This window comes from Dermacentor variabilis, chromosome 4, assembly GCF_050947875.1.
Source record: "Dermacentor variabilis isolate Ectoservices chromosome 4, ASM5094787v1, whole genome shotgun sequence".
Lineage (NCBI taxonomy): Eukaryota > Metazoa > Arthropoda > Arachnida > Ixodida > Ixodidae > Dermacentor > Dermacentor variabilis.
In genome coordinates this window covers 107,736,181-107,762,294 of record NC_134571.1, presented here as the reverse complement: position 1 = coordinate 107,762,294, position 26,114 = coordinate 107,736,181, and the positions used below count along the sequence as shown (strand labels likewise).

General features: G+C 44.1%; 1 protein-coding gene across 2 annotated transcripts in view; it reads right to left on the bottom strand.

Moving 5' to 3' along the window:
• The window catches only part of LOC142579591 (protein lin-9 homolog), a 99,346-nt gene extending 85,717 nt beyond the window's left edge, over positions 1-13,629 (bottom strand). The window contains exons 1-7 of one of the 2 annotated variants that reach the window (XM_075689967.1): positions 13,592-13,629; positions 13,230-13,265; positions 13,011-13,057; positions 12,777-12,884; positions 12,616-12,690; positions 6,767-6,894; positions 2,220-2,345 (exon numbers count right to left, since the gene is read on the bottom strand). In XM_075689967.1, the coding sequence (XP_075546082.1) occupies positions 2,220-2,345; positions 6,767-6,894; positions 12,616-12,690; positions 12,777-12,884; positions 13,011-13,057; positions 13,230-13,265; positions 13,592-13,610 (539 nt within the window). In that variant the 5' untranslated portion in view covers positions 13,611-13,629. Of the gene's footprint in view, positions 1-2,219; positions 2,346-6,766; positions 6,895-12,615; positions 12,691-12,776; positions 12,885-13,010; positions 13,058-13,229; positions 13,266-13,422; positions 13,569-13,591 lie in introns of those variants that run through there. The other variant, XM_075689968.1, reaches the window with a different exon arrangement.
• Between the last annotated feature and the right edge of the window lie 12,485 nt (positions 13,630-26,114).

Below are 26,114 nucleotides of genomic sequence, written 5' to 3'. Positions count from 1 at the left end.
AGGATGGTAAGAACTCGAATTAGTCTAGACTTGAGGAGGGAACGGAAGAAACTGGTACATAAGAAGCCGATCAATGAGTTAGCGGCAAGAGGGAAAATAGAGGAATTCCAGATCAAGCTACAGAACAGGTATTCGGCTTTAACTCAGGAAGAGGACCTTAGTGTTGAAGCAATGAACGACAATCTTGTGGGCATCATTAAGGAGTGCGCAATAGAAGTCGGTGGTAACTCCGTTAGACAGGAAACCAGTAAGCTATCGCAGGAGACGAAAGATCTGATCAAGAAACGCCAATGTATGAAAGCATCTAACCCTACAGCTAGAATAGAACTGGCAGAACTTTCGAAGTTAATCAACAAGCGTAAGACAGCTGACATAAGGAAGTATAATATGGATAGAATTGAACATGCTCTCAGGAACGGAGGAAGCCTAAAAACAGTGAAGAAGAAACTAGGAATTGGCAAGAATCAGACGTATGCGTTAAGAGACAAAGCCGGCAATATCGTTACTAATATGGATGAGATAGTTCAAGTGGCTGAGGATTTCTATAGAAATTTATACAGTACCAGTGGCACCCTCGACGATAATGGAAGAGAAATTAGTCCAGAGGAATTCGAAATCCCAAAGGTAACGCCGGAAGAAGTAAAGAAAGCCTTGGGAGATATGCAAAGGGGGAAGGCAGCTGGGGAGGATCAGGTAACAACACATTTGTTGAAGGATGGTGGACAGATTCTTCTAGAGAAACTGGCCACCCTGTATACGCAATGCCTCATGACCTCGAGCGTACCGGAATCTTGGAAGAACGCTAACATAATCCTAATCCATAAGAAAGGGGACGCCAAAGACTTGAAAAATTATAGACCGATCAGCTTACTGTCCGTTGCCTACAAACTTTTTACTAAGGTAATCGCAAATAGAATCAGGAACACCTTAGACTTCTGTCAAGCAAAGGACCAGGCAGGATTCCGTAAAGGCTACTCAACAATAGATCATATTCACACTATCAATCAGGTGATAGAGAAATGTGCGGAATATAACCAACCCTTATATATAGCTTTCATTGATTACGAGAAAGCGTTTGATTCTGTCGAAACGTCAGCAGTCATAGAGGCATTACGGAATCAGAGTGTAGACGAGCCGTATGTAAAAATACTGAAAGATATCTATAGCGGCTCCACAGCCACCGTAGTCTTCCATAAAGCAAGCAACAAAATCCCAATAAAGAAACGTGTCAGGCAGGGAGATACGATACCTCCAATGCTATTCACAGCGTGTTTACAGGAGGTATTCAGAGACCTGGATTGGGAAGAATTGGGGATAAAAGTTAATGGAGAATACCTTAGTAACTTTCGATTCGCTGATGATATTGCCTTGCTTAGTAACTCAGGGGACCAATTGCAATGCATGCTCACTGAAGGCAAAGCAGAAGAGTGGGTCTAAAAATTAATCTGCAGAAAACTAAAGTAATGCTTAACAGTCTCAGAAGAGAACAGCAATTTACAATAGGCAGCGAGGCAATGGAAGTCGTAAGGGAATACATCTACTTAGGGCAGGTAGTGACGGCGGATCCGGATCATGAGACGGAAATAATCAGAAGAATAAGAATGGGCTGGGGTGCGTTTGGCAGGCATTCTCAGATCATGAACAGCAGGTTGCCATTATCCCTCAAGAGAAAAGTATATGATAGCTGTGTCTTACCAGTACTCACCTACGGGGCAGAAACCTGGAGGCTTACGAAAAGGGTTCTACTCAAATTGAGGACGACGCAACGAGCTATGGAAAGAAGAATGATAGGTGTAACGTTAAGGGATAAGAAAAGAGCAGATTGGGTGAGGGAACAAACGCGAGTTAATGACATCTTAGTTGAAATCAAGAAAAAGAAATGGGCATGGGCAGGACATGTAATGAGGAGGGAAGATAACTGATGGTCATTAAGGGTTACGGACTGGATCTCAAGGGAAGGGAAGCGTAGCAGGGGGCGGCAGAAAGTTAGGTGGGCGGATGAGATTAAGAAGTTTGCCGGCATGGCATGGCCACAATTAGTACATGACCGGGGTTGTTGGAGAAGTATGGGAGAGGCCTTTGCCCTGCAGTGGGCGTAACCAGGCTGATGATGATGATGATGAAGAATTAACGAGGTTTTACTGCACTACAATGGAGGCAAACAGAATGAAACAGAACGCTGTCCCCAGACATGAATAAACTACAGTCAAAATGCTTACCTCCGAGGCTTGCCCATGATTCGACGGATCTTGCACCACTGGACCCTCGTCAACTTTCTCGTCTTGAGCAAAGGAAATGACTGCTTCAGGTAACCACAAAACTCGTTGTCTCCCATGAAGAGTGGCCTTTCAAGAAAAATAAGGACAGCAGAGTTAGTCGCAGACATGATATGACAGCCTAAGTGAGCCTTCAGACAGTCATCTTCATTTGCATAAATTCCATGCAAATACATTCGAAACAAGTGGTAGCCTAGTTACAAGGAAGCCCGACAGAAAAGCGGCTTAAGCTGCTTCTTCGTTTCAACGACAAGCAACACATATTTTACGAAGTTGCACAAATGCTACTACGTGCTTCTTGTATGTAAGAGGAATGGCACTTTTAGCAAGTACAGTTGATACCGGATATGCCGAACTCGTAGAGAATTGCGAAAATGTTCAAGATAATGATCATTTGAAATACAGTCGAACCTGACTATATCGAACCTGTTTACATCGAATTATTCTATATATCGAACAATTTCTGGTCACGGTATAGTTGCAATGAGTATATACAGTCAAACCCGGCTATATCGAACTCGCAAAAAAACGCGTATCAGTTCAATATAGAGCCTAATTCGATATAAGCCTGCTAAATAATTGGATGTCACATACCACTTATAAAATCATTTTATTGGTGAAACTAGCTTAGTTTCGCACGAAGTAGTCCTGCATTTTCTTCTGCTTGGGCAATTTCGCTGCCTGTGACGCACGCACTTTTCCACATGGTCAGCGTCGGAGCAGCTGAGGCCGCAACCTTCCGCATTCGCGCAGAAGCACCGACTAGCGCGAACGCACCAATCACTTCGGAGGATGTGGGCCAAGGATCGGCATTGCTTTCATCATTGTGCCCACTTTCACTTGTGCTCGGTACGATGTCGGCAATGTAGTCTTCGTTTTCGGGCTCTCCTGTGGTCGCGACACCATCATTTGCGCTCACAAACTCGTCCACCGTTGATTCGTCAACAGCTTCCGGAAATTCTGAGAGCTCGCTCCGAACTTCGGAAACATCGGCAATGGCTTCTTCGCATTCATCAGGATTTAGTCATCACCGAGCACGCGAAAGTCGGCACGGCTGAGGCAATTTCGGATGAACCATTCGCACACGGCCCTGCATACGCGTCGGGCGCTACGGGCACCGGGTCGCGAGTATGGCCGCTTTAGCCGTAATCTCCCCCTTCAAGATCATGCTGAGAGTGCTCCTTGGAATCTTGTATGCTGCGAGGACATCCGATTTCTCATCGCGTTCGATCCTATGTATGATTTCGAGATTCACGACAAAAGGCGAATTTTGCCGCTTCATCTCGGCAACACTGCTGGAGACGGCCTACAAGGCGCACACACAACGAACCATAAAACCAGCGAGACAACTCGCACTTCTGCCATCCTGCACGATGAGGGCACAAGAGCCTCTGATTGGCTGTCTGAGCAAGCGCTGCGGGCGGGCCAGGATCATTTTTTGCAGGGGGGTGTCGACGGCTCGTCCGAGGCAGGGCGGTCACGGTAGGGAAAGCGGTTGGATGGAGCCGCGCCACCGGGAGGGAAAGCCAACTTCCGGGGGCACTTTCTGCCGTTTGACGTTCGATATATCGGGAGTCGCTGCTTTTTTTGTTCGAAGTAAGCGTAATTTTTGCTATATATACTCATTGTAACTATACCGTGTCCAGAAATTGTTCGATATATAGAATAATTCGATGTAAACGTGTTCGATATAGTCGGGTTCGACTGTATAGCAAAAATTACATTTACATCGAACAAATATAGCAGTGACTCTTGATATATAGAACGTCAAGCGGCGGAAAAGTGTCCCCAGAAGTTGGCTTTCCCTCGCGGTAGAGGGGAAACTCGGCGGCGCGGCTCCATCCAACCACTCTCCCTACCGTGACAGCCCTGCCTCGGGCTGCTTGGGCGAGCTGTCGACAACTCCCTGCAAAAAGTGATATTGGCCCGCCCGCAGTGCTTGCTCAGACAACCAATCAGAGGCTCTCGTGTCTCGTCATGCAAGATAGCAAAAGTGCGAGTTGTGTCGCTGCTTTTCTGGTTCATTGTGTTTGCGCATTGTGGGCCTTCTCCCGTAGTGCTGGCGTGATGAAGCGGCAGAATTCACCTTTCATCGTGAAGCTCGAAATCATCAATCGGGTTGAACACGATGAGAAGTCAGATGTCCCCGCAGCGTGCAAGATTCCGAGAAGCCCTCACAGCACGATTAGGGCTAAAGCGGCCAAACTCGCGATCCGATGGCCGTGGCGCCCGACGCGTATGCACGACTGTGTACAAGTGTTTCTTCATACGTGCCGGTTTACGCGTGCTCGGTGACGACTGTAAATTCTGATGAATGCGACGAAGCCGTTGCCTGTGTTGCCGAAGTTTGGAGCGAGCTGTCAGAATTTCCGGGAGTTGTTGACGAATCAACGGTGGATGAGTTTGTGAGTGCAGATGATGGTGTCGCGACCACGGGAGAGCCCGAAAGCGAAGACTACATTGCCGACATCGTACCGAACACAATTGAAAGTGGGCACAATGAGGAAAGCAACGATGGTCCTTTGCCCACATCCTCCGAAGTGATTGGTGCACTTGCACTAGTCCGGTGCTTCTGCGCAAATGTGGAAGGTTGCGGCCTCAGCTGCTCAGACTCCTTTTAATAATGTGGGCAAGTGCTTGCGTCGCAGGCGGCGAAATTGCAAAAGCAGAAAAAAATGCAGGACTAATTTATGTGAAACTAGGCTAGTTTCATCAACAAAGTGATTTTATAAATGGTGTGTGCTTTTATGACATCCAATTATTTAGCAGGGTTATATCGAATTATGCTCTATATCAAACTGATAGGCTTTTTTGCGAGTTTGATATAACTGGGTTCGACTGTATAAAATATGCCTATCTGAAAGTTATATGGAATCTCTGCACATCTCAGACACTTCCCCCGTGATGGCGAAAATTGTGAACCTGCCGATTTGTTTCTCCAAGACCGTGTCGAATGCACAAAATATAACATTTTTGCTCATGAACGTTGCAAGTCACCCACACTACGGAATGGTCTTTGATAGACCGAACTGATCACAACGCTGACTCTAAAAGGCCGCATCTTCCGGACACGAAACTACAGTGTGGCTTGTGCACGTCGAAGTGCTTGTTGAGAATTTTTAATTTTTTTTCAAGATGAGGTAGAAATGAATGCACTGCAGTAGCAAACTAGCCTGTATGATACGTGCCGTGCTGCCACGAGCACATTAATGCTGTGAATTGCGCATGAATGTGCCGGGCCGCATGACCGTTATAATACCAACAATATGCCATTTAAGTGCGTCCGATCTATGTCACACATGGGCAATGAGCCAGGCAGACTTTTGTGTCGGGTTTCGGAACCAACTTCCAGTTAGAAGCCGTCGTCCTCGCTTCTCGACCGCCCTAAAAAGTCCGTGCATCTCTTCTTGCATGCCGCTCAGCTCTCCGCTGACAGCTAGCGACGGGTACACCCCGAGCGACGGGTACATCCCTTTGTCCTCAGTCCTTCCCCTCCGGTCCCTGTGTCAGTGATTGCCAACATTAGTTTTGAAAGTGGATTTCAGCTTGCAAAACATCAGAGTCCATTACCACTCATGGGTAATCGTAGGAGCACGAATAAAAAGTTTTCAGCATGGAGATGTGAATCACACAGCAGTAAGTCTTGCGCGCGGCTGCCGCAATGGTCTTTCCGCGAAGTACATATGCAGTGTGCAGTGGCTTTGTTAAATTCAAGCTGTAATGTAAAGGTCCGTCCAAATAGAGGTTGGGGTCAGATTAATTTTGGCCACTCGTGGCATCTTAAAATTCTGTTTTCAGAAAGCCCTTGTCTACAAGATACACCCGGTGGCGCAGCACCTCTAGTTAGGTATCCCATGCCAAGCACCACTCAGTGAAAAGATCCCAAGATTGAGAACGCGTTCAAGGGGGTTTTACAACTGTTCGATATAGACAACAACTCCATATATCCAAGTTTGACACATCCAGGATCGACTGTATAAAGGTTCTGCAACTCTTACAAAATATTTCAATTTGATCATACTACAAACCTGGAATCATACGTCGTCGTGACACAAAGCAAGGTTTGCCGATGCAGTGTAACAATAAGGCTAACTATGATGACACTGCTTATAAAAACGAGTAAACGAGAGTGTTGCAAGCTTCCTTCGTCTGTGCCTGCAAGTGGCAGATGCAGTTATCCCAGGAATGGAGCAAACCAGCATGCTGTGACCCCCTCCTGAGTGCCAAAATCAAAACTGGTTTATAGAAACATTTATCATGATAAGTTGTTTATGCCACTCTGACAAGTCGAAAATGTCATGCCAGTATAGTCCTTTCAGACAAAATCCTGGAAACCATTAAACTCTACACTCGACGAAAAAAATAAGGCAAGAAAACCTTCCTTAAAAGAAATTGCAAACATAATGCCGTAGCAGTGTAAAACATGCACTTTCTCAAACAATGTTGTTATTTTGAGTATGGCATGAGAACAGATAAGAGGAGCCACTCACTGATCAATGTTTGAGTAGAACCATTCGTAGCAGACCCATCTGTGGGCCTTTGGAAGTTTCAGGAGGTTCCGCAGGCGTATGCCCACTTTCTGGATTACTCGCTTGTCTGGCATTGAAACAGGAGGTGGCTTCAGAAATAAAAAAGAATAAGGGTGTAAATTTACAAAGTGCCCTAACAATTTGGTGAGCAACACAGATAATTTGCAACACAGAAAGAACTAGCTATTATTGCAGGACAGGCTGTGCTTTGTTAAATGCAGAGCCCTGCTCCACACAGGTCTGCTGATCCTCATGATTTGGTTCACGGGTGTGTCATGAAGTTATGTCACCATGCAATAACTTTGTATACAAATATGTGATTGTACCTTGTTGTTCCTTCTAAAATAAAAGGTACATTAAAATGCATGAGGTGAAGAGGAAATGCATTTGCATTTCTACAGAAATTCCACACTTGCTAAAAGATCTGAAGAAATATTTGGACAAAAGCTGCACTGAAAACTTGAGCAGCCTAGGTTATTTGAGATAGCCTTGTCAACATTCTAGGGTTTGAGAAAAAATTTTGGCAGGTGCTCAGTTCAACAAGGTGGGTTTGAGAGAAGGCTAATGGAGCCAAGAAGTTTGTGTACAAGCAAGGCATCTGAGCAGTGCTTAAACATCTGGTGAGTTTCCAACTTTCCATTTCAGATACTTTAGTGAAATGACTACAAGCTTTGTTTTCCGTCAGAAATGCAGTTTTTTTTACGCTCATCTGGAAAGGCGAAGTCTCGCTCTCAAGCATGGATAGCGGCTCCACGAGAAACATATTTATCCAACACGTGTGTCAATGTGCCTACTCATAGTGCGATTCGTTCGCCGGATTTTGCGCTAACATTAGTGATCAAGTGTTAGTGTTTGGCCGGCTGAACAGTGATCATATGGGACTTTCATTAAATCCTATATTGCTGCTTTGGATTAAATTGACAAGTGATCAAGTCAACACGTCACCAATAAGCTTTTTGACCACTGCCGTTGTTTGTGCCTCCCATTCCATTATGTATATGCAGCTCGTCGCCACATTTTTGCTTTTTTTTAACATATGGCTGTTGCTTTCTTTACGACTGAGGACACAAAGTGTTTTCAGCTTCACTTCTATACAAGTTATCTGTGGAACATTACAAAAATGACAAAGCATGATTCTGTTTATCTTGGTACTGTAGGTGATGGATGACTCATCTCTGATGATGTAACTGACTACCACAACTATTACACACACAGATAGCAGTCATCTCAAATAAGTTTTAGCATATCGTTGCTCCAAAGCCACATCTGACTGAGTCCTTCGTACATGAAGTGCTCAATACGCAATTTCTTTGTCAATAGTGTTTGGCATCTTTGTGTTATCACATAACAATGCTTGAATGCACTTTCCTAATGCTTTTAGTGTTCTGCATGCCCCTTGAAAATTGAAACTGGTACGCTGTGTTTTATTGGCATGTTTACCATGTTAGTAACATCAAGTACCCATGCGCTGCTTCCTAAACTACCAAACAGCAACCCCAACATTAAAATTATTTTTGTGCAGAACAAACAAGACAAATCCAATAAATTTGCACCACTGCAATGAGAAATGTTGCAGTCTAAAACTCAAACTTGTGTGAAGGAGCAGACGGCAACTAATAAGCGCTCGATAAACATTGAGCCATAGTGAAAAAAATAACCTTAGAATGGCACACAAACTTCGCACACTTTCTGCCTCTCATCCACGTTTTGCTGATTCCTCATATCAGATTAAAGCAAGGGCTAGCAGCTGGGAAAACAGTTACAATACTTGTACATAAGAAATTACTATTAGAAGTATGAAGTAGAATGCATAAAAGATAACCAGGGCAGAATACCAATGCCATCATTGACACACAGCTTTTCCCTGTTTGGCTTTTGTAAAAATTAGGTTTTACAGCTCATTACTTTAACTATCCATTAAGATTACCTAGTTACTATGGCAATTTTATGTGTAGCTCAACGGCAGGTGGGTAAGCAGCTTCAGCAGTTAACAATGGCACCAAGGGCCTGCTTCTGTCCCCTTATACTTTCTTTTTCCCGAGTTGGCATAAAACTATGTATGTGGTGAAGACTGACAAAGCACACAAAAAGAAGTGTGCAGCGTACCGAAATACACTTCAGAAGGATGATCTGTGCGTGGCATAGCTAGTGTTTTGTTCTAGTTCACTCTATTATTTGCTGCCAAATCCAGCTAAGGTGGCAGTACTGTTGCTGTGCTAGTGTGGATAGGTGGCCGGCAGCTCGCATTGAAATGTGCACAGCAGCACTCTGCTGTGAGTGATTCAGGCCTATTGTTCGCCAATCAAACGAACTGAATGCAGTAAAGCGGTAATAAACTGCCCGCCAATGCAACATTTTTGCACGAATGACACAGAATATTTTTTTCATGCATGCCTAGTTTCGTTTTTGTGATTGGGCCTACGACGGCCACATCAAGCGGTCAAAGACAACTGCTAATAGTGTTCACATTCGTACAATAATAAAAAAAAAAAGCTGATTCATGTCAAAGCAGGCACAAGGACTGAAAAGCACCCTTTGTGGCATTTTTCGACAACGTATTTGCTTCCACTTTCTCAATCAGCCTTAACAAAAAAGAAAAGGCTGAGGGTCAATTTTGTGTTTCACTCTAGCCTTTTTGCCCTCCAACCCACTGCCGTGCGCTGACACCATCTTGCTGTTTTTTCTAGAACTCAAAGAAGCTGCTTTTGCTCGTTCTTCCACTTTCATATCCTCCCTTTGGCTCTTTTTTTGGCTTCATAAGCCTGGCTTCTCTTGGCTTGCTTGCTTTCATTTCCTTTAGGTTTGGGCACTGTGATGACTGCATCAAGCCATACTGCTTATCTTATGTGCATGCACTTTGCTGGCGCACATCAACATACAGTCAAGAGTTTTATGCTAATGTTAATAGAGAGACATTGGTGCTGCAATCATGGGTAGTCTGTGGATTTTTCTACTATTGGTATGGATTTATTAGGAAAGCAAATTACAGATCCTTTTTTCATCCTTCTTTGTGGTGCAGTTGCGTTCAGTGCTGCCCTCATAACATTCCTTTAAACAGCATAGTGACTTGTGCCAATTGCCTTTTTTGGACACAAAAGCAACTCCAAAGTGTTCAAGTGACTGGAAAGTCCACGATAGCAAATTTCAAGAAAGAAAAGATTCTGTAGTTATGTTTTGAGTCATAACTTAGCATGGAAATCTCATTATTAGCCCAGTGATTTGTCTTGTGCTTTAATGCAATAACATCTGCTTTAAATTTTGCAATAACAGACCATTGTGCACATAACTCCAACAAAGCTTGCTCGCTGCCATTATGCTGCGAAGTGCAAAGTTGCATGTGAAGCTCACTGTGTGCTGTTGGTAGTGATGCGTGAATTCAGTTTCTTATGCCTGCTGGATGTACCTACGCGAACTTCAACTGTTCAGTCAGATAAATACACTGGCAAGCATAGTAAAGGGTCCCGATTTGTAGGCACCACAACTGTGAGCTTGTCACCAATGGAACATCACGATGGCCACCAATTGAACCCATTTTCATTCGTGGACCACCATAAAGCCCCTATGCTCCGCTTCATACTCAGTAGGCACGGCTACGGAAGCTATAGAAGTAGTATGGTCATGTAAGTCTCGTTCTATACCCTTGTGGTTTTTGTTCTGCAATGCTTTCTACATGATAACTACTTTATGTGTTACAACTATAACATGTGGACATAAGGTTACGCTGTATCGGACATTATTTGTGCACTTTTCTGTTTCTAGTACAAGAAACGCTATCTTTAAGTCGCAAGTGCAAGCGGTGCGTTGTGGCCACTGGTCGCAATAATGTGTCACCGACCGTTTGGTGGTAAATACGTTCAGATTAACAACACCTGTATGCACGCCTACACTTTTCTTATGCAACACACTACTATTGCATCACAAATGCAGGCAGTGAGAGGAATCTCCCTAGCCTTCCAAGTGTCACCTGCTATGTACGAAACAAAGTACAGACTTATCCAAGGACCACAGGTTGCCGACAATGATAGCTGCATAAGTGTGGAACGGTAACAACTGGTAGGCTTGCCGAGCTTGCCCCTCCCTGACCACACAGCGAAATTCTGCTGATATCATCCGTCAAGCTTGAGTTCTGAAATGTGTCTTCACTATAATGTAGATCAGCATGAACTTTCGTACTGGCTGTGCTAATCAACTCTCTTTTGCTTTGGAGTAATAATTACTTTCTACAGCAATTTAATATTTTTGCAATTGATTTGCTCAACTTCCACTACTACAAACTCCCCCCAGCATATCAAAAACGCTAGTATGGGCTCTAAATTGGGTTCCCCGAGCTCAAATTAGAGCATTTAGGCATCAAATTCAGCATATCATGAATGATACATTATGCTTTACAGGGCTAAATGAGTTCTGTTAGCCTACATTCTGCAGCAGAAGGCCAAATATTCGGCGCTGGTATGGCACGAGGTGAAAACACGACACCACGGTGCATGCGGTTAGCTGACTACAATTTGTCTGTGGAGCTTGTAGTGGTGCCATGCCCATTATGCTTAGGATATGGGACCCAATTTTTAGTGTTGTTCTGTTATTACATTTCACACATCAATGCTGCTCACCAAAAAAGAAACAGAGGCACTTAACAAAGTATGTTTTACTAACAGTGTGTCAGAAAGGTCATGCTGTTCACACTGGTAAAGCAGAGTTTCAACGAGTTTGTAATATATAAAATAATTGCATAAAAACAGAATTGGCCTTCAGTTCTTCTTAATTGAGAGTGAAATTTTACTGTATACTCAAGTTTTTAGAAGAGTGGCATTTTACAACAATTCTGATTATTATCTTCATACCATCTTTTTTATAGTGTACTTTTAACACTGTATATCGATGCATCATACCATTAGTTGCTTTTTGTGCCATGAAATACAATTGCATGAGCAAATGTAATTTGCATTTGAACAGTACACTTACTGACACCATACCTTTCTCACAGTTCTATATACTCTAGTCAGCTGATGCAAGGACAGGATGGAAATTTTATCAACTCTTAACGTTACAGTTTCAAGTCAGTGTAGGCTGCTTACATGTATGCCTACAGTACACATTTGGCCAATGTACTACTTGAACAAGATACTTACGGAATAGCAGAAGAGAAGCTATAGAAATGCCAAAATAACAAGGCACCAATGAATTTCATTGCAATGCAGTAAAAACAATTGAAGATGGCAGTGATCTGCTTCCAAACTCCCCGACTTCACATCTGCATCGCAGATTGTAGAGTACAAAACTGGTTTTGGGTCGCAACTTTCGAAGAATGAATGATAGCAAAGGCTACCAGACCTCACAATTTTCAATCTTGCAATTCTGCAAGGTCAATAAATTGCACCTTTGAAATTAAGATAACAAACACTATCTTACATATACCTCATTTTCAAAAATGATGCTGGCTGACTTACACTCCTTAGCAAGCATATGCAACAAAGCCTAGTTCGGTGATAGAATTTTACACAAGATCTTGTTTTATCCACTATAGCACTGGTATCCAATTAATTCCAATTGCTTAATAGCATTATGTCTGCTTCATGTTTAACCAAACACGAGTTGAAATTTCAAATTTGGCTTCTGAATTTAATTCATACAGCCTCAATTCATTCAATGATTCATGTCGCATATGCAATGCAGTGCATTACACAAACTGCGACCTATGTAACAATGCCCCTTTTTTTAGCTATGTTAGCCAATTAAATTTTTAAAATATATATGCGCATATAAAATTTTTACTGAACACAGAGGTCAAGGCGTGCTAGATGGGAACATACCGGCTCTTTTTTAATGCTGCGGTTACCCGTCCGCTTGTCCGGTGTCCATTCCGGATCGTCTGTCTTCTGCGAAATCTTGAGAAAAACGCAGGCAAACGCAGAACAGCTCTCAAGGGATGCCAAATTTATAATTAAACGTCGATATGATATCGCATACTCACCGGCGACGCGATGCGTGCCGATTTCCGCGCTGAAGATCTCGATAGCGTGTACGATGTGTCCTCGAAGTCATTGAATATCCTCCTATTTCTCTTCCTTATACGAGGTGGCTGCAAGATACGGCACGGCATAACTAGGAAAGCTCGACACCACGCGCACCTTGCTCACACCAGACACGAGCATATTGCAATCAACAGTGGGACGGCTGAATAAGGTCACACCTGAAAGCGACTCACCCTAGACATCACTGCCAGTTGCTTTTGCGTGTTGTTATTCAGAGCGCCTGAGGAGAGAAGAAGACATTAGTTGTCAGCAAATACTCACAAGCGGCCACAGTGCACGGTATGCTCTCTTGCATATTCACATTTTTTTTCCAAATGTCGCGCGCTTACGGGGTGGGCTACATAGCTACGCTGCTGTTTGGCGTCGTATACAAAACATTTCAGGCTACGTACCATCCTTCATGCTAAGAAGCGCTGCCGCCGATTCACCTGAAATGAAAAGAAGAAAAGTGGATACAAACGCATCGTGGCGCACTACAGACCAGCATTAGTGCTCAAACACCGCTAGCACTTTTTTCCGCCAAATTTTCAAAATGCTTCAGAGGCGAATTCAAAATGCCTGCAGCGGGACTGCGATTAGGCTTACACAATCAGTATTTATTTTTTGCTACAGGAATAGCGCGCAAAATTCAACGAAAGAACGACGGCTACAATCAATAAAGGTTCCTTCGTTTATCCTGCTTAAAATCAGCGGGCTACAGCTGGGCGGCAAGCTTACGATCACGCCTATAAACACTACGGAGGAAATTTCCTACTTTCAAGCGAGTCCGCCATGTCGACGCATTTAAAAACCGCTACCTCAGCGCCACAAGCCACGTCACATAAGCAAAAAATGCCAGTCTGGCAACACCGCATAAAAACGAAACTGAAACCAGAAGGGTGCGTTGCTTGGAGCGCACGTTAGAGTTGCAGACAGGAAATAAATCGTGTTTGTGTCTACGATGCCAAATGAATCAGTGTTTCCAGAAAATAACAATGTGTAACATGTGCAGCATCCGATTCAATGTGACTAAGCTACCTAAAGAGGAAGTTCTACCTCAGAAGCTCCTGTCTAAGTACATCGTTTTAGTCGGCATCCAGTGAACCGATTTCGTCAGATTTGTTGCTTTCAAAACCAAAAAAGTCAATCTGCTACTCATCATTACTTTTTTATAAAGGTTATTGCCAATAACAAGACTAAAAAAGTCGAAGCATCAAATGCACCAACTCTGTCTTTCCTCGATAAGAAAAAATAATATAATAAGCAGGACGTTTGTAAAACCCTAGTTATTTAACACTGAAACAATTTCAGCTGCAAAATCATGCATCGAATTCATCTGCTTCAGATACTCTAACATATGCAGTTTACAGAACTTCGACACTCTCTTTTGTTACGTATATTTGCAGAGTTGTAAACGTGGTCATGTATTTTTTTCTAGCTATATATGAGCTCCTAAAGCAAAATTTTGCTTCCCGCAGTCGCTAGAATTCGGAATTCTTTCGAAAATACATGCAACCTGTTTCATTCAGATTGGTTCATCGGTTGTGTAACGATAGCAAATTTCTGCGCTTTGCATGTAATTGAATAAGAAAATCGGCGCTAACTAAGCTCATTGCATGCGAAGGGGTCGCGTTGATCAGCTTTGTTAATTGGCGTTGGCAGGTTACTTCGGCTATAGCAATCATGATATCAAGTGCAGCGACAGAGAAGAAAATGACACACATACACAATACTACTCTTAACTATAGACTTTTTTATTTTCGTACGTAGAAGATATATATATAGGATATACTTATCGGACGAACTTAAACAAAAACGATAATATCAACATACAGAGGTACGCATCAGAGAACTATACACGTGTCCACAGCGTAATCAACACAAACAATGCAAATGCCTATACTGATAATTCAAAACGCGCGCAGCTTTTTCAGATAGCGACACCGAATGAAAGCATGCTCACGCACCTTCATCTAATTTTTGCGATTTCATACGCTTCAACCATTTCTCATGCTATTTGTTACTCTGTACGTAACGTCGCACAAAATTGTGAAGCCATCCTTTTTTTTTTTTTTTTGACACTTTAACGACAACATTAATTTGAAGACACGGCGCGTGTACAACTTTGCGCGTCTCTGTTTTAAGTTTAAATAGTTTTAATAGTTTAATAGCTTTTAATAGTTTTAAAAAGTATTACTAGGATTCTGGCATTACTTTTACCGAGAACAATGGTTCGTGATGGGGTACCATTTCGCTATACCGCTCGTCGGTACAACTTCAGTGGAACCCTTCGCACAACTGTCGACGCATTTCCTTTCTTTATTTTTACTTTTATATAGCGATATCTGTGTGCATGGCTCTAACTCGAAGCAGACATCCTTCTGAGATAATCTGCGCACTTAGGTAATAGCGCCCGTTTGCGGCGTGCGATTTTAATTTCGAAAGAATTTTTTTTTTTAGAAGCTCTTCGATGACACTCATGCAAGACATTTCAGACAAGGTGACAAAGGATGCCATGTGAGCTAGCGTAACTTTCTAAAGGCCACACGTGGTTCACAAACACACTGACATATAGGTATCGAACGAGCGAGAATCGCAAAAGCTATGCGACGGTACGTACGTAGCGAACGTCAAACGAATGGGAATTGTTGACACGCGTGACCTTACGTATTCCGGCAGTCCGGCAGAAGGCGCGGCCTTCGTGTGTCCAGGAGACTCCATAAGAGGAAGAAGGCTAAGAAGGGGAAAATGAATAGTGCGAAAGTACATTCCCCAATTGCCTGAAACAACAAATGCTGTACATTCCATCACAGTGTCCTTACCATCTTTCCTAATGGCACTTTCCACTTTATAAAATTTGGCTATGTTGTCGGGGCGGCGGTTTTGTTATGGTCGTTATGCATAACGACCGTAGCAGCGCACACCACCATGGTGGTGTGCGCGGCAAAGGCGTCGCGTGTGCAAGATTGCGTTAGTCTTTGTGTTCTTTTACTCTGTGTTATCTAGACTGTGCTCTCCTGGCTGTTGCTGTGGTCATGTGGAACTGGAAGAAGTAAAACGAGCGAAAGAACGTACGCCTCCGCGCACACCAAAAGGCCGATTGTCGCACGTATAAAGGCGCGGTCAACGCGTTAGCCGCACGCATACGCACGTTCTCTTTTGCAGCGCGCGGAGCATATCACAGAACTTTGTTTTGCTGAAGATTCACTTACCGTGAGAACAATACACCTCTGGCCGCGGTCAACGTATTTAAACGCGTTAACGACGTTCTCCTCTGTTGGCCTCTTCGTCGGCGCGCTGCTGCTCGTCACATCTCCGCAGAGCGCGGCCACCCGAAACTTGTTCAGTAAAGCAAAACGATCCCTAAAAAGTCACGACCAGCATGCGTGTTTGTTCTCGCGGACTGTGGATGGGCTGGCCATGGGCGAATAGCGCCATGATTTGCGTTAAGTGTGCTACCGGTCATTGCCTCTGTATTCTTGCAGTGCTGTGAAAATGCACAGCAGAAAAGCAGGCAAAAGTAGGGCGAGACCCGCCTAACAGTCTAACTTCCGAGTTCATTATGAACTCCTTTCAATGCCAGAGCACAATACTCGGAAGAAATCCCTTAGGCAACGATATCGCAATTGTATATACCGCGACGGGATCCGTTGGACTGGTCACTACGGCGCGTGCACATCTGCGCAGCCCGGCGTGAGAGAGAAAGAGAGAGAGAGAGAAAGAGAGTGAAGAGGAAGAGGCGCTATTTTCTGGAATCCTTTAGGGAGCATTGTAGACATTAGAAAAATCTCGATTTTCGGAAATTTAATGCCAAACACGCCACATTCCCGATACATTTCGGTGGCTGCGAGATGCACCTTCCGCTGGGGCGTTCCTTCATCGACCAAAATGCCACCGATTTCTGAGGGCGCATTTGCTTCGCATTGCGCAACACAGACAGATAAGCACTCAATGAGTTGATGAGGATGATAACAGTGATGATGGGTTATATGGGTCTCATCGCTGTTGATAATGATTCGACGCGGGTGGATAAGGTGCTAAAGAGCGATAAGGACTTATAACGGTCAGGGCAAGTCTGATAAAGTTGACAACTCCGATAAGGGTCGATAAGGGTTGAATCAAGTCCGACAAGACTGATAAGGAGCGATAAGGGTGGATAAGAATCGGATTGATTGCGATAAGATTGATAACGACCGATAAGGGTTAAGGGTCGGATCGAGTTCGATAACGTTGATAACAATTGATAAGGGTTGGTAAGGGTCGGATCTAGTCCGATAAGGTTGATAACAACTGATAAGGGTTGATACTGGTCGGATCAAGTATGATAAGATTGATGACACCGGGCTGTGTGGAGATAAGCAAGTGGCACAATGTTTACGTAGAGAGAGAGAGAGAGAGAAGTTTAATGACACGAAATGCCGAGGGGTCGGCCTGAGGTATATTCCTCTAGCCAGCTACTCGGCGTTGGGGGAAGGGGAAGAGGGAAAGAAAGAGGAAAGAAAGAGGTGCATGATGGGTGACGATGACGATAGAAGGAAGATGTAGAATATATGGCAAGCAATTTGGCTTGCTCAAAGTCTGCAATCCAGGCCCGTAATTTTTAAAAAGTTCAGTAATGCCTTGATGGCCTTGAAACTCGACAGAGCATCTGGCCAAGGGCCTAAAAGAACGTCCTCCGACAACGGTGCGCTGTCGAGACGCGTAGAACCCCAGTTAAGTTTCTGCCGTAAGCTTTTAATGCGTAAGCATTCTATGGCTGCTTCCCTCGGAAATCGCCCGTCTGTCTGTCAATAACAAGTGACACAATGCACTCAGAACGACAGAAAGTTGAGCTAGTTGGTAAGAATTCATTATGCAAAAAAGAGGTGAGGCGTGCGGACAGGACACAAGAGTAGAGAAGTGTTCGTGTTGAAGAAGGCGTTCGTGTTGTCCACTTCTCTACTCTTGTGTCCTGTCTGCACGCCTCAGCTCTTTTTTGCATAACAATGCACTCCACAGGGGGCCATATGGGGGTACATATGACAATGCCTTATGCCTATTTATTTATTTATTTATTTATTTATTTATTTATTTATTTATTTATTCAAGTGCTTTAAAGGCCAAAAGGCACGACAGACCGTACATTCAACCACGTAATATTTGTTGTACCTTTGTCATCATGGCTTCTGACTGAAAGAAAAAACACTTTTAAAAATCGCAAACGTTTGATATTTGCACAGTTGCATACTAAAATATTAGGCAGTCAAATGCCACCATATTGGTTTTTCTATTTCATCTGGAAGGCGGTAAGGCCAGGCATTGTCAGCCTCTCATTGTACAGCTGGCTCCGAGTCCCCTTTGAGCAGATCACGTCTGACGTATGTATCCGGTTGTCTTGAGTGTATACAACCTCTGAATTAAAGGCGCGTATATTAGTGATCAAAATTTATATTGCGAATAGAATTGTCTTTGCTACACATATTGTATTCGATTCGATAATGAAGGTTTTTGGATATTTGTTCATGCATGAATATGTACGTGGGCGAAAAAAAAAAAAGAAAGAAGAAAAACAGATTTGTGCGAGCTTGCAGAATTACAACCGAATCACCAGCGAAGCTGTTTCTTTCGAGCAGCTGTAATAATACATTTCTAGTGACAGCAAATGAATCAAACCATACACCTCCAAACTTTGTCCACGCATGACCAATAATATGGGGCACTCGTTTCCTGCAAAAATAAACTCGGCGACGCATTTAGTTCCGCAGGGCATCGCAAGAATATGTGCAGATAAGTGTAGAAGTGCAGGCCAGTAGGTGCCAACAATTGTCAGGAATAAACGCAAAATACAGGGCGTAGGGCAAGACGAGACAACTCGAGTGCTGACTTTCATCTGAACCGATACACTCACTGCCCATGAAACCTCCACTCTGTGAAACCACGATCTGATTATAAGGCATGCCGCAGTGGAAGATTCCGGATTATTTTGACTACTCGGGGTTCTTTAACGCGCACCTAAATCCAAGTACACGGGTGTTCTTGCATGTCGCCCCCATCGAAATGCGGTCGCCATGGCGGTATTTGAGCCCCCGACCTCGTGCTTAGCAGCGCAACACCAAAGCCACTAAGCAACCACGGCAGGTAACATTGTCGACAGTGCTTGCATAGCGCTTGCGTAACGCTTTCGAGCAATGCAATAAGCAATATAGTGAAAAATCTGTAATTATTCATAAAAAACTTTCAACTGTGGCCAGACATCATCTCTAAGATCCCACGCCGACAGACGGCGGAGGTGAAGCAGGCGTTAAGCTCCCCACACGTGCGCCGATCCCGAAGATGGTGCAATGCCGGGCCGAGCCGCGGCGGAGGTGCAGTTCGCCATTAAGGGGCTCACATACACAGCTTCGCTGGTCATCGTTCTTCACAGAGTGGAAGGGCACTGAGTTTTTATTTTGATAGCAATTACATGGACACTCTAGGTGCATTTCTGCCGTCGCCGTCGCCGTCGTGGTGAGGTTCCGAGTGAATGAAAACGTGTGAGGGTGAGCCGGCGAAGGCGGTGCAATCTTGCGTACGCAAGCGAGGAACGCGGCCCGGGTGCGTGCCCTCTCCTGTGGCGCGCGGGGTAGGGGGGTCAGGCGAGGGAGGAGGGGCGTTCTTCTCCGGCGGCTGCTAGGGCGGCTAGGGTGCCTCGATGTCCTCCTCGACCGCCGCTCCGTACAGAGTGGAGACAACCGCGGTGTCTACTACGGCGTTGGCTACGCGAATTACGGACGCCGTAGTAGACGCTTTGGCGGACGCCATAGGGACGTGTTTCCGGCGCTCGTGCGTCTTGAAAGCTGCCTGCGACGTTGCCAAAGTGCGGGCCTCGATCATCTTCAACGCGATCTGCGATGTTTGCAGAGTGCGCGAAGTGCCGGTAGCTTCGTATGCGCTGTGCTTTCGACGCTTCGTTCGCACTGAAGCGAGACATGCATGAAGGTCAATTCGCTTGCTGCTTCCGCGATTCCTTTCTCCAGAATTTTCACAGCCAGTTCCAGCACTCATCGAGAGAGATGCGTTCATGTTTACCTGTGCGCGCATGACACCGGGCTGGTTAATTTAGTTAAAACACGTTGACGGGCTAGTTGGTTTAAATCCATGATTGAATGTGTAAGCGCGACTGAACAAGGAAGTGGAAAGAAGCAGACACACAAAGACAGCGCTGTCTGTGTGTTTGTTTCTTTCTACGTCCTCGTTGAATCGCGCTTAAACATTCTATCATTGTTAATTTAGTTAGTAAGTGAATGTTTACAAGCTTATACGGCCGATAAAACTACTATCCTTACTTGATACAACTATACCTACTAATTTGCTATCGCAATCGGGGCTTCGCCTTTCGGACGGAACTGAGAATGTTTTTATATTACCCTCAGCATGTCCCTCACGTACACCGAATGGAAACATTAGGTGCTTAGGGCTATGTTTAGGCTACGTTTATATATGTGTAGGGCTCTTTGTTTTAGGGTAAAACCCAATAATTGCCAATTTTTGCATCCCGAACATAACTGATGAAAATCGGGATTAAACCCGATTTGTCCCCGAAGATTGTCCCTTCATAAAGTGCAATAATAAATGCAGGTGTTACAAAACTATTGAACGCTGCCCGTCTTTTGTGAACAAGTGGTCAATATATGTTATCCTATTAAGAATATTATTATTATATGAATATAGTACACGGAGTGATCATTCTTAAGTTTTGCGGAATTTTTACAAATTGCCTGTTGCAGATAACATAATCATTGTTTTTCAGCTAGATTACTTAGAGGCAAACATTACTTGCACGAGAAATCCGACACATATATTCAACTAATTAAAAAATAACCAGACAAATTCTTAATGAATCAATTTACGACCAATACTGCAATTTACCAATTGTAGCCAGTGAGTTGGGAAGACGTATCCAACTTGAATTAATTCCCAGAATGACACGAGTTTGGAGACATGCGCCACCATACTCGCCGTAAAAGTGCACTGTTGTTCCACTTACATATTCAAAAGAACGCTCTTTTATACATTGAAGCGCGAAAGTAACTGGAAGATCCATGTATTTTGTCCCACACGCGTTGTGAAATAATATGTCAAAACTGGTGTCATCCTGGAAATCCTACGAGGATACGAGCAGAGCGTATCCGTTCCCGAGCACGATTCTCTTCCGGGAGCAGACCACGACTCTACGGCGTGCACCGACTCGACCCCTGCTAAGCCCCAAAAGGTTGGTTGTAACTACGAAGCACTAACCACAGAGCAAGATCACATACTTCTTTGGGGGGGGGGCCCATCCAGACCTCCACCAAGGACGATTCTTCGGCAAGCCCCTCCACCTCACCCCCCCCCCCCCCGTCCGAAGTTTGGGCTGTGCAGTCAACAAGGATGACCGAGAATGCCAAGTCATGATGGCAGTGTGGGCTAACCGCGTCACGGCCACATGGGCTCCATGCTAGCTCCTCTGCCAGGGTCTCGACTACTAATTTACGCCTCTAGTAAAGTTTACTTCTCCCTCTCATTTCAAGTGGATACGTCTAACAAACTCACCGGCCACAATTCGTAAGTTGCAATATGTGCCGTAAAGTAATTAATTAACAAGTTAGTTATTGTGTTTGCGTTAATTAATTGAATATTTGCTTCGATATCTCGCGCTAGTAATCTCCGCCCCTTCGAATAAAACAGCTTGAAGACAAGAACTATGCAGTCTATCCCGAGCGACTTTTAAAATTTCCGTAAAACTTAAAAATGAACACTCCGTATGTGCCTCATTTACCGCTGAACACTAAACAGAAATCCGGCGTACATAAAAATGTAATATAATCAGCACCTACCGGGGAAGAGTGAACGAAAGAGTTTCCAGTAGCCGCGTTTACATGAATACGAAAATGGCGCATTATCGCACTTGTCGGACGTCGCATGCATGTAAACGGCGGTAATGAGCTAGGAAGCTAATCAACGTAGCGCTGACGTTGCTCTGCACTGCGACCTTGAGAGGATGTTTAGCCAGCCACGTTACGTTCAAAGAAGTGACCGATCAGTCTATATGCTAATCCATTAATTATGTTGCAAGAGTGTAGGAACTATAAGCAGCTAGGACGACAACAAATGAGCACGAAAAGCCCGATAGGTTCAGAATGGACACAGAAATGCTCCTAGTGCATGTGGTAATATACGTGAAACACGGCTTGTAAGATAAGGAAAAGCCTCACACCGAAGCATATGCCCATGTGCTCTACTTTCTTTTTTTACTTTCTTTATTTGAGAAAAAAGTGCAGAGAACCGCGTAAAAAAGGAACTGTCAAACCTGTCTCTATTTATGGTTGTTAACAATGAGGCTTTCTTAGAATGTATATTAATAGTGGCTGACAACGAGGATTTGCAGAGATGAGTAGCTCTCTCTGTGATTAATGTTCCCGTAAGTGGTTTCGCTTGTTTAAATAAAACAGCTGCGTTGATAAGAAGGCCATTGCTCGCTTCTAGAAGTTGCAAGAAAAATCCCGAACTTTGGGCTGGCAGGTGAGAAAACCGCCGAGTTCAACCCGACTTTCCCCTTTCGAAGTAACAACCGATTTTTATCCCCCGAATTTCAGAATATTAAATATATATATATATATATATATATATATATATATATATATATATATATATATATATATATATATATATATATATATATATATATATATATATATATATATATATATATATATATATATATATATATATAGACAACGAAGGACGCTGCATATACTTCACCACGAACACCGGAAAACATTGCGTCTGACGTTAACAGGTGTATAAACATTTCGAGCAATTGCTTAAATAATTCGCACTGCAGATTAATATATGCCTGCATTTTATATTTGTGTGCACATTACTCATAAATGCGTCCCTTGTTTTAAGAAAATCATAACTCGGCGGTGTAGCTATAGTTGTGCTATAAGAAACAGTGTGCAAGACTTCTATACGCCGTTCGTGAAATGCATTTATAATGTTGCGGATGGCGTGCATAATTCGCTTATTGATGATGCTGTCATTAAAGCACACACTTTAACATTTCCCTGAACATCAACCAAGATATTTCCGCCATTGCTGTCAAGTATGAAATCGGTGCCACCTTCAGTTGCCAAGAAACGTTCTACTCGTGTAGTGTAACGCCTGAAAAATAAGGAGAAAAAGAATACTATATCTTATCACGAAGAATATTCGCGTAAAATTAAGGAGAATAAGCATGCAATTAACTCACAGACTTTAAAACTTCAGGGCACATTGCTCCTGCCACGGGCTTCAAATTTTACCAAATGTCAACTTGGCTCCGCATTTAAATTCTCTTGAGACACTGGGAAACCAGGCACACGTCTAACTGCTCTATACATAACGCTCTGGAACGCTTGTACATAAATGATTTTGCACGAATGGCTGTAATAATCAAAGAGAGCTTAAACATTGATTGTAGATCATCCCTATAGCGTGCCACACCATCGCCGCGCAAGTTAAATGTCGGTGCGACGTTTCGTTCTCCTGGCATACCGAGCAGACAAAACACCCGCTTCGCGCACTCTGAATAATTTTACACCCTTTGTGGCTTATCTTCTCTCTAAACTATAATTGCCGTCTGTCTATCTCGCGCGTATTTCCTTTCTTGAACATTCTGCGCTCTCTGCCTTCCTGTCAAGGACGATATGGTACATGCATACTGCTGAAACGCGCATGCCGTTCGTGATGCGATTGGTTTTAAGCGATAAAGAACGAAAGACATTGCAACATATGCGATCATTATCGATTGGTGACAAGATACTCTTCAAAAGGCGAAAACCCTTCTCAATAAGTATAGCGCCTCTAAACGCGAAGAAAACGAGTATTATTTGCGCGTTCCTTGTGCGTGCAAGCTCTTGCCTGCGTTCTAACTGCGCCTCGGTAGGGCCAAATCAAAACGTGCCGAGCCGACGCCTCCTATAGACCTGTGCGGACCTGTGCGCTCTTCTTTATGACGTCATGCTACTTCGACCGAAATTGCGTCTCAACGTCCTCGCTTGCCCGCGAGCTACGAGTTCGAACTCGAAGGACCCGGCTCAGCGGCGTTCAATTGCACATTAGTGCTTTCGCATTCACAACTCATGAGAAGTGCTTAGCTGCGCTCTGTTTCTATTAATTATGTGCAAAACCCCTACGTAGTTTAGACTTTCGGTGCAGTTGAAATGATAAGATGTTCGATAAATATGCCGCCGCTGTTTGGTTACACCGAGGAACTTTCTACACGCTTCATATATGCAGAAATCGAGTGTTCAGCAAGTTTCCTTGAGACTGTAAACCTAACAGACATTTCAATCTTTGCTCGAGCATCGCCCCAGCCATTACAGTTTGGGAAAAGCTTACTCAGAGAGCTACTTGTACAATAAAATTGATATATATATATATATATATATATATATATATATATATATATATATATATATATATATATATATGTAACAAAACAAGTTTTGCTCTTACTTTCCCTTTATTCCTCGAAAGTAAAAATAAATCTATTTCACTACTAGGTAATTTTCTTTTTGCTTCCGAAACAATTAGGTGACTGTGCTTATCGTGAAATATCTAAGCCAGAATACATCCAGCATGTTATGACGATACTTTGCTCAAGTGAGTGGATTGCCGAAAACAGTCACAATGGAGAGGACTGAGGCAAGCATTCATAGTTCTTCCCCTCCTACTAATTTTGCTTCTGGCGCTACGTTACAGCATATGTTGCTGGTGAAGCAGCGCACTGACACGGACACAGTGACGACACGCAAGAAAAGACAACACTCGCTGCTGCTGTGTGCTTTCTTGTGTGTCTTCACTGTGTCCGTGTCAGTGCGCTGCTTCACCAGCAAGGTATGATGATTACTCACCAACTAGCCCAACTTTCCACTTTTCAGTTACAGCATATGTACGCCATACAAATTAGCTACGACTCCGCACCCTTTCAGATATAAATAAATAAATACTACATGACTGTTTTAATGCGATTGCATTACGTGTGGCCTGCGCGCACCTTGTATCCTTCTAATAAAAAAAATGTGGGCCTATCCTGAAGACAGTGCAGTCAAATAGAGCTTCTCAAAGTGCTGTCACGAGCGAAGAATGCGAGCACCGAAAACTCGTGGTGCGTTTAGCGTACGCGAGCGCGTCAGAGTGAGCGCGAAATCGCAGAGTTTGTGAGAGATAAGAGGCATAGAAACGCCACTTTTGTATGAATGATAGTGTGCAAGTTCGAGCATAACGCACGCGCGCGCGCAGCTGTCTAGACGTCACAATCATCCCATTCGAAGTACGCTTAAGAGAGTTGGAGGTGCCAAGTTTAAGAAGTATATGTGGAGCAAGGTGCTAAGTTGGTAAGCGGGGCTACTTTCTGGCCTAGCTCTTTTCCCTCCTGCTTTGATGAAGAGTGTCTGCCTGCGCTGGGAGGACAGTACACTCTTAATCATCGGCATGGATTTCTCCGCATACATACTGAGCAGACATTGTAAATATACGTGAGTCTACGACACAGAGAGAGAAAGATGCGTATAGAATGAAAGGCAATGAGGTTAACTGAGGGCGTGCTCGGTTGACTACTGCTAATTTTTTTCGGGGTTGAGATGGTGAGAGACGAAGCGGTGCCGATACGCGTCTTGCGCGCGCTCCCGTCGGACGTAATACTGTGCATCGGGTGCATGCACGGTGAGGAACTCCGAGGTAGTCGCCGCTTATGCGGAGTCCTTCAGTACAGCGTCTCGCGATAAATCACTGCGCAATTTGTGGACGTTAAAGCTCACTGCTTGATTTATTTTTCAAATGATCGTCTATACATTTGGCGCACGCGTACGCCAGGGGGCACGTATTTACAGTGGCGAAAGCAGATTGTCGTATTTAGAGCAAGTTGTGAATGCTGCGCGCCACACAGCAGTGCACGGGATACGTCGACATCGCCGCGTATAGAAGTGAGAGCGAGACCGTGCGGACGGAGCGCTAAAAGAAAGAAAAAAAAAAAAAGACGCTCGTGCAACTTTGCGCTTCCACCCGTGTTCCCTCAGCTGCTCAGCGAGGAGGGCGGTGCGGAGTTTTCTGTCAGTGTCACCTAGTGGATCAGAAATGGTGACGCTGTGTGCGACCCGAACAATAGGAACGCCATTGTTCCTACTTCAAGGACATGCCTCATCGAGTCACCGTCAGAACCGGTGACAGACCGGATCGCTCGAGGAGGATCATGCAAGACGCGAGCGACGCTGTCAGAGGCGCGCGTGCGTGAGAGAGGTTTCAGGGCGTGACGTCAC